Source organism: Lepidothrix coronata, unplaced genomic scaffold (genome assembly GCF_001604755.1).
Source record: "Lepidothrix coronata isolate B3197 unplaced genomic scaffold, Lepidothrix_coronata-1.0 Scaffold30, whole genome shotgun sequence".
NCBI classification, from domain to species: domain Eukaryota; kingdom Metazoa; phylum Chordata; class Aves; order Passeriformes; family Pipridae; genus Lepidothrix; species Lepidothrix coronata.
In genome coordinates, this window is record NW_016690210.1 from 628,793 (window position 1) to 638,207 (window position 9,415).

The 9,415-nt window shown below is 43.1% G+C and overlaps 1 protein-coding gene across 4 annotated transcripts in view; it reads left to right on the top strand.

Moving 5' to 3' along the window:
• The window catches only part of ERG (ERG, ETS transcription factor), a 65,802-nt gene extending 57,137 nt beyond the window's left edge, over positions 1-8,665 (top strand). For 3 of the 4 annotated variants that reach the window (XM_017811039.1, XM_017811041.1, XM_017811042.1), the window contains 4 exons: positions 1,370-1,438; positions 1,785-1,841; positions 3,661-3,708; positions 6,619-8,665. In XM_017811039.1, coding sequence (XP_017666528.1) covers positions 1,370-1,438; positions 1,785-1,841; positions 3,661-3,708; positions 6,619-7,139 — 695 coding nt within the window. In that variant the 3' untranslated portion in view covers positions 7,140-8,665. The remainder of the gene's footprint in view (positions 1-1,369; positions 1,439-1,784; positions 1,842-3,660; positions 3,709-6,618) is intronic. The other variant, XM_017811038.1, reaches the window with a different exon arrangement.
• The last annotated feature ends 750 nt before the right edge of the window (positions 8,666-9,415 follow it).

Genomic DNA, 9,415 nt, shown 5'->3' on the forward strand with positions numbered 1-9,415 from the left:
AGGGAAAGGGAAGGAGAGGAGTTGCACAGTGTCTCTCTGGGCAGGGAATGGAAGAGATGGAGGAAAAAAAATATGAGAAGTCTCTGATTAAAATGTTAATAGCAGTGGTGATCTCCACCTGGTCAGGACAACTGCACTGTACAATGATTCACCTGCACACCAGTACTGTGCACTTGTACAGTTCATGTTATTTCTGAAAGACAAGGCTGTGGAATAGTTCTCAAGAAATCAGGGATACAAGATCACTAGTTTTGAAAATGCAATAGAAGATAAATTGCATATCTCAGCAAAAACAAAGGTTTTGAAGTGTGAGATTCTGGGAGGTGACAGTGCTGGGAGTGCCAGTTTGCACCCTTTAGCCAAACAGATTAATAAATGGAAGGTGTTTTGCTTGGGAATTTCACATTGCCCTTTATTTCCATTCAATATTTCTTCTCGTAGTGCTTGGAAATGGGCAGATACATCTGCCTTGCACAGAGCCAGTCTGTGGCCGTTTCTTTGCTTCCCAACTGGTTTCATTTCCAAACATAAATTCCAAAATAAAGCAGTGATAAGAACCAAGACATCCACGCCAACTTAGTTCACCAGGTGGGCACTGCTGCCTTCCTGAGGTCCTGGGCAGGCTACTTAAGTCTCAGATTTTGGCAGCAATTTTAACTGATGCCTTAAAGTCAGCCATGGAAAAGCACAGGAAACTGCAAATATTTCAAAGGGTAAAGCAAACATTTGAATTTACTACGTTTGCTTTCTGAAGAAAGCTTTTGTGGTTTAGTTTCTTCATTTTTTTTTTTATATTCCAAAGCATTTAAATAAAATAGAAGTAATGAGCAACTGAAAGAAGGGCAAATTAAATTAAGTTAAGGAGCTTGTCCCAAGAAGCAGAAAGGAATAAATCAACTAAAGCCCATCTTCTTAAAAGGAAATACTTAGATGCTGAAATTGGGAGGGAATTTTATGCACAAAATCAGCTCTGACCTCTTGGGGGACTTTTCCTGCAAGACTCTAACACGGATTATTCATTATATCAGTGTTTGTCGTTCCTTGTTGTCCTGAGCTGAGGAAGAGGACTGAAGGGAGTACTCTGAGCCTTTGGAAGTGATGAACTCTGTATATCCTCTAAATATTATTTGTAGCAGCTATTTCAGTGCAGTTTGGACTTCTAAGAAGAACAGGCACCTCTAAAGAGCAATGCAGAGGGCAAGGTGGTGCTGTTATTTTCAGAGACAATAAAGATGATAAAGGTTTAAACAAGGAATATCCTTCCTGGTTCAGTGATTTTTCAAATCCAGAGCCCCCTAGAAACATGCCCTTTATGGACATAAGCACTTTGTGCCTTATCTGCATGAATAAATGTCTTTTTCCTCCTCAGATTTGCCTTATGAGCAAGCCAGGAGATCAGCATGGACGAGTCACACCCACCCCAGTCCTCAGTCAAAAGGTAAAAAGCATCTGCACATCTGGGGCAACCTGGATTAGACTCCAAAATGAGCTGTCAGTTGCTCAGCACTCAGCTCTGGAGGGTTTTTACCTGTGCATTGGCTGGAAATCCTGTTAGCAGTGTATGGGCAGTACTGGGTGGTGTCACTGGGCAGCCACAGCCTTCCCTAAACTCCTGAAGTTCACAAAGTCCATGAAGTCCATCACCATTTAGTCTTGTAAAGCTTAAATCCTTTTGTGTCCGTCATGGAGTGGTGAGCAGCAGGAGCTCCTGGCCTCTTGTAGGTCTGGTGACTGACTTCCTAACTGGAAAAAATAACTACATGGGGTTTCTTTTCCATTTTCAGCTACTCAGCCATCATCCTCAACAGTTCCCAAAACAGAAGACCAACGTCCTCAGTTAGGTGGGTGTCATTTTGTTTGAATTGTGCCTGGGTGTGATGGGTTTGTTGAACGGGATGAGAAGGAAAACTCTCACCTGCATCCTCTGGTTCAGACCACTAATGAGATCCCCAGCTGGTGACCACTAAAACCCCAGATGTGTATGAGTTGGTTCTACAGCTGGATCTGAGATGAAGGCTCCCTTGGCCCCTAAAAGTTGCTTTTGGTGGTGCTTAAAGGCAGTGACAACCTTGCAGGGTGAAAATTCTTCTAAAAAAAGTCCCCGTGCACAGTTTAGCCACAAGGGTGGAAGGAGAGGATGTCAAAAGACCCCAGGAGTTGAAATGCCAGCAGCTGGAAAATGTGCATGAGCAAAGAAATGAAAATAGCTTACAGCAAACAGAAACCTATTTGAATTTGGCTCCTGGAATACAATAGGAATATCAGAGGGATTCTCAGTCTATTGGGAGACTGAGGAGAAAGTAGAAGTTTATGAGTTTGTAAACTGGTGGTTTGAAAAATGGGTACCTTTTGTGTTTTCAAAGCAGCAAATCCATGGAGTAGGACCTAATCCCTTAGTATGCTTTGCACAGGTAGCTGGAAAGCACTACAGAGATTTTGAGTCTGTTATGGCTTTTGTTAAAAGTAAAAGGTTAGGAGGAGGAAATAAAAGAGATTTAGAGGATATTCTTAGCTCAGAAGACTCTGAGCCAGTTTTTATCACATGGATTTCAAATCATTATTCTGGTTTTTGTTATAGCTAAATAAGACTGTGCACATGACTACATCTCATTAGCTCGTGCACACACTGCCTGGGAAGGATTACACTGATTTTTTGCCCAAACATTGTTTTATCTAACCTGGCCTTCTGACCACGAGAGTCATTCTAGAAATGCACTGATGATTTATGTAAGTCCTTAGGACCATTTAATGGCTGTGTGAGAGCTGCACAGGTTATTTAAATGTATAAGGAATGTAACCTGATTGTCCTCCTGGCTGTAAAACCCACGGCTGTTTGAGAGCAGCCACCCAGAGCCGAGGCAGCCCCAGGGACAGGGATGGCAATGAGGGTCTCCAGGCTTTTGTGCTGCTGTCACAACTTTCCCTTTTTCCTGTCCTACTTCGGGCCAAACTAAGTTTTCATTCCCAGAGGGAATTCCTTGAGGAAAATATTGAGGTGCTATGGGCATTGTGTGGCCTTCACAGGCTCTTCTGGAAACCCTGGTTGGGTTCCTCTGTGTGGGATCCCTCACTGGACTCCAGTGACAAAGAAGAATCATGGAATCATTTAGATTGGAAAAGATCTCCAGGGCCATTGAATCCAGCCTGTGACCAATCCCCACCTTGTCCCCCAGCCCAGAGCACTGAGTGCCACGGCCAGGCCTTCCTTGGACACCTCCAGGGATGGGGACTCCACCACCTCCCTGGGCAGCCCCTTCCAATGCCTGCCCACCCTTTCCATGAGGAAATTCCTCATGCTGACCCATCCACATTTCCAGGGTCCAGCCATGCACTCTCAGGCCTCTCCTGGAACCTCTTTTGACTCAGAAAGAGCAGCCCACTGTCCTATTTGGAGGTGGCTCTCACCCCATTGCCTGCTGTGCCTGTGGGCCCTGGCATCCAGAATACAGACTTGTGCACACTCCAAAAGGCAAATGTGTGTCCTTGCACGCTGGGTTTGAACAGAACACATGCAAATATTGTGATGCAGAGAGAGGAACTGCTTGGGTGTTGGACCTGCTGTCCCATCAGGCAGCACACACTGTCTCATACAAGGTTCAAAAATGAACTATTTGACATAAACGTTACATGATTGTAAATCTTTCTTTCACAATTTTGTAGATCCTTATCAGATACTTGGACCGACCAGCAGCCGACTTGCAAATCCAGGTGAGAAGGGGTTTTTGCTGATTTAGGAGGAATTCTCTTCATTCTTCGTGTCCCCGTTTGAGCTTTCAGACCACACCTGGGAGGTGATGTGGTTGATTTTACCACTCCTCAGTGTGACTCAGTGGGAGCTGATGTTACCCAGTGGGTTGCAGAAATTAGGTTTCTGAGTTACACAAGGGTGGGACTGAGGTCACAGAGTGAAACAGAAACTCATGTACCTTAATTTGGGTGTCTGGATGTCAGCTGGGTGTCTGATTTCCCATGATATTCACTGGAGATACACTTAATATAGCTCTCTGTAGAGAACTGTTCAAATCATCCTGGAGTAGATGGTTACACTCGGTCAGCTGAGTACCTCATTAGAGGTATTTGAGCTCCTCATATCAACAGGAATCATGGAATCATTAAGGTTGGAAACGACCTCCAAGACCATCAAGTCCAGCCTTTGAAGCTGGAGTTCACTTCATTTGCCTAAACGTCAGGATTTTATTAAGATACCCCATCTGGCCTCCAGTTACCCCTCCAGAAGGGAACGAGCCTCTTACCAATCTGCATCATATGTGTCCCAGATCCTGTTAACCCACAGCACAGTCCCATACTGGCCTTGACAAATACAAAATTTTGGGATGAGTAGGAAAAAAAAAAAACAGAAAAGCATAATGTATTTGCAAAGAATAGCTGGGTTAAACACTTCCAAAATATTCTCCCACTTGAAGAAGGCAATGAGGTGAATCATGGACAGGGACATGTAGCATAGAATAGAGTCATAGAATCATTTAGGTTGGAAAAGACCTCTGAGATCATCGAGTCCAACCTTTGACCATAATGTTTTCACTAAAGACAAGGGACTTTCTGGATAAATTATTAGCTCTGGTTGGGAATTGTGTGGATTTCACTGGAGCTGCCCCGAGTCCGCAGGACACTCTGTGGCTGTACAGCACCATAATCAGCATCATAATCTGCCACAAAGGATTGACACTGTGTGTTCCACTTCCTATTTCCCTTCTTGAACAGTCACAGGGCACAGAATTTCTCATTCCACATTCTCCTCAACCCCCAGTGACAGTGTTTCTTTTTACAACAATCGCATGGCTTTTCAAGTCCTCAAATTGCCAAAATACTGATCCCTTTTCTTTCACTTTATCCCGAGTGACATCAAGCCCAGTTCTAGATTAGCTGACTTTCTAAACAGCTTTGTGTGGCAGAGGAAAGGAATTAAGTAAGTGTTAAGAACAGGATTTTCCAAATGGCCTGGGGCGGTGGGTTTCCAGATAACACTGGTCTTAACTGGAAATGGGGGCCTACATCCCTTTAATTTGTCCATAAATCATGGCTTTCTGAACTTTATCAAGTGTCCATTTGGTAGACTTCATTACTGTGGATGACACTCACACGATCTGGATTGGGGTGCTTTTTTAACATTTGGATATGGAATTTCTACACGCCATCGTTCCCGTGCTTTACCACGTTTTGTGTGTTTATGAATCGGTGGAATTACTCTCTCATTAAAAGGAAATTGACAGCAACCATTTATTTTCATAGGACTCTATATTACATTTGGAAGGCAAGTGTTTATGTTAGAACATGTGTTGGATTGCTTATTCAAAAAATTTGTGTTTTGTCCGGTGCTGAACTGTTTATTGATTTTCAAAGGCTAATCCCCTTGTTATGTTTTGTGCATTAAATCTTGCATGCCTTGCTCATACCATGGATTCTTCTGTTTGTTTGTTTATCTAACGCATGTTAATGGAACAGAAGAAATTCATTAAGGACAGTTTGGATAAATACCATTGAAACGAAGATGGGTTTCAGTTACACTGAAGTATAAACTGCCAATGGATTTCAGATGCTACTCTAGCTTGATATTATAATGGCTACTATGAGCTCTCTAAAGAAAAGTTTGTTTATTGTACCCATAAAGCTGGTTTGGGGGGATAAAAAAACAAGAAACCAAACCGATTCCTGGTCAGGGATGTACTTAGAATTAGCACATCCAGGCTGGTTGGCAAATTCTGCTGACACTGTGCTTGTGAAACAGATTGCCCTGCAAGCTGCTTCGGCTCGATTTTGCATCATTTCAGTGCTGCTTTGTTAAGAAACGCTAAGCTTTTCACAGTATCAGTGGCAAGGCCCTTTGAAACCTACTTTCAATTGTCTAAAACGGTCAAATTTTGTCGCTCTGACTCGATTTTGCGAAGTTTACAGTGGATTGATTATTTGGATTTCGAGATTAAATTGGCAGAGAGCGAGAAAAACGCGACGGCAGCATTTTGAGTCTTAACCTAAAATTTAACTCAAACTCATTTAATGAAACAGAATGACGACAAGGAATGTATTTTATGGACCTTTTCACTGTTCTTTCAAGTGTTTTGCCCTCTGGTTGTATGCACTGCAACAGCAAGCTAATAAGTTTCCGTTCTGCATTTCCCCAAACGCTGCAAATGGGTGATATGGTTTGGCACCAGCTCAGCTCTCTCTAAACTTCTCCATTTTGTGGGGGCTCATTCCATAGCAGGGAACATTTAGTTGCAACATAATGCTGTGAGAACAAGCGAAAATGTTACGCAAGTGAAAGCTGTTTGTCCTGAACTTTAGAGATTAGTTTCCTAAATGAGCGCTGGATTATTTCCCCATCAATTGTCTGCACTGAGTGACATTAGGTAACAATTAAACCTCCGTCTAATGGCATTCTGCCACTCACATGAGGGAAAACATGACACATAACAATTATCCTTGCTCTTTAGGATTTTGTGAGGCAGTCCTGGGAGAAGGGGGGAATGGTTAAGGGTAAGAATTAGGAACCAGCATTGCAACATTTCCTAGTGGGGTCCTCTGTGAGAGACAGAAGAGTTGATGTCTTGCTGTTGTTCATCGCCAGCCCTGACATTTCTGCTTTGTTTCTCGGCGCAGGGAGCGGGCAGATCCAGCTATGGCAGTTCCTGCTGGAGCTCCTCTCGGACAGCTCCAACTCCAACTGCATCACCTGGGAGGGCACCAACGGGGAGTTCAAGATGACGGACCCCGACGAGGTCGCCCGGCGCTGGGGCGAGCGGAAGAGCAAACCCAACATGAACTATGACAAACTCAGCCGCGCCCTCCGCTACTACTACGACAAAAACATCATGACCAAGGTCCATGGCAAGCGCTACGCCTACAAATTTGACTTCCACGGCATCGCCCAGGCCCTCCAGCCTCACCCCCCCGAGTCCTCCATGTACAAATACCCGTCAGACCTCCCCTACATGAGCTCCTACCACGCGCACCCTCAGAAGATGAACTTTGTAGCTCCCCACCCCCCTGCTTTGCCCGTGACATCTTCAAGCTTTTTCGCCGCCCCGACTCCCTACTGGAATTCGCCAACTGGAGGGATCTACCCCAACACCAGGCTGCCAGCTGCTCATATGCCTTCTCATCTTGGCACCTACTACTAAGCGTGGGGTGGGGTGGGGGAAAAGAAACGCCAGAAAAAGCAAAGACACTTCTCGCTGGGATGAAGGAATCGCAGCGAACTCTGTGGGAGTACACGAATTCAAAGTGCCTAAAGAGACAAGGGAAGGTTTGGCTGGGGAAAAAACCATGTTAAAAATAGATGTCAAAAAGACTCTTTGTAGTAGGGATTTAAAGGAAATATCCAAGAAGTATTAAGATACTAAAATGTAATGTATATGGGCATCGACTCTGTGGACCAAACAACAATAGACTATTGTAGGTGAAAGCATGAAATGATAAGGAAAACCTACGGAAGCTGGTGGTCTTAAAAAGTTGATAAGCTTATGTGTAAAGTTTGATACCTTGCTAGTGCAAAACTGGGACTATACTACAGCAATATAAGGATAAGTCTATAATGACCTAACATACAATATATGGATCATTAAAAAAGAGGAGGGAAAAGGGAAAAAAAAAAAAGGAAAAAAACCACACCTGTCTGTATTTAAAAAATAGAAACATATCAACAGAAGAGACTGGTTAATGTGGAAGCTGATTTGGGAAATAGCAGCATTGTTTTACTTAAAAGCAAATGAGTTCCATTCATTGGAGGGAATCAGCTACTCAAACTGTGAAGACAACCCAAACTTTCAGATTCCTTGACAGTATTGCAGGAACCCTGAGCCAAACATTGGAAATGAGAATGTGCTGAAGGGCGAGTGTATGATTGTAGATCAGAGGCCTGTACCTGACAGAGGAAGCAGGAAGGAGAAGGGGAGGGATGAAGGTGGTGAGAATGGGAGAAAAGAAACTTCTTCACCAGCAGAGACTGAAAAGACTGAAAAACTCAGTAGCGTTGGGGACTGTGAAGAAACACTTGTTTGGACTTGTGAAACATATTGCTCAGTATTATACCATTCCCAGTATTTCAGGTGGAACAGACTTGATTTCCTAGTAACAAAAGAAAAAGGCAGGAAAAGGGAAAAGCAGAAAAATTCAGAAATCAGAACAAGCATCTCTCTCTTTTTTTTTTTTTTTGGTAAAAAAAAAGAAGCAAAACTGGAATTGTGTCTGATATTTAAAAGTTACCGGTTAGAACCTCATCACTGCTAAGGGAGCTTTGTTTTCTAGTGGTTAAAGCAAGAGACAACCAAGATCAGAAATCACCTAAGTATTTTTGTGAGGCGGGCGCCAGTTTTTCTTATCGAGTCGCGAACGCTGTGCGTTTGTCAGAGTGAAGTATACAAGTCAATGTTATTTTTTTTTCCTTTTTATATAATTATTATATAACTTATGCATTTATACACTACGAGTTGATCTCGGCCAACCAAAGACACACACACACACACACACACACACAAACACACACACAAAAAACAAAAAAAGGGACAATCGAATAAAAACCAAACTATCGTGGCCTTGAATTTTAACTCTGTATGCTTTAATGTTTACATTATGAACATTATTAGTACTTAGAATGCAGAATGTATGTAATAAAATAAGCTTGGCCTAGCATGGCAATTCAGATTGACACTGTGGTTTGCATTTGTATTTGCATTTTTAGTGCCTGGCGCCCTCGTCAGATCTGCTGCTCAAAATAAGCCAGGAGTTTGGGTTTGGGAAATCTGGCAGTCTTAGAAATGTAGGGCCAAACAGCCAAAGTTCAAAGTGGGCACGTGCTTTTCTTCTTTTCCAGAAAGTTCTCCTAAAACGCTTGCAGCCCTTCTTCAACAGTGCCTTGCCATTCCTGTCCTGAGCTTCTTTTGCCCAGGGATTGCAAACACGCCCAGTTCTTTGACAGCTCCATGGCCAAGGTGGAAAGTGAAGTCTAAAAGAGGCCTCTGAGGAAGGATATTGATACTGAGAAATTATCTTTTGTTGCCATCAAATTATGCTGCAAAATCTCAGCCTGAGATGTATCTTCCTACTGAATATGCTGAATTAGCAGACCCCCTTGCTCTGTATCATCATTAGTAAATAAAGTGAATAACGAACAATTTCCATTATTCCTCACTTTAGAATGGAGTGTATGGTAGCTCATTAATTTGTCATTGCAGTCCATCCTGGCTGCTTACAAAGGGCAGGATTTTTTTTTTTTTTTTTTTACTCTTCCAGCTTTACAGGCTTCCCACACTGTACCCCGGGCCCCAAAAAACTCCATCTGGTGCCTCGTGGCATGGCTCCATTTTTTTTGCAACACCATCTGAAGGACCAGTTTGGAAAATCAACACTGACATTTATGAATGTTTACTGCAGAGACCCCAGACAGCTCAGACCTCTG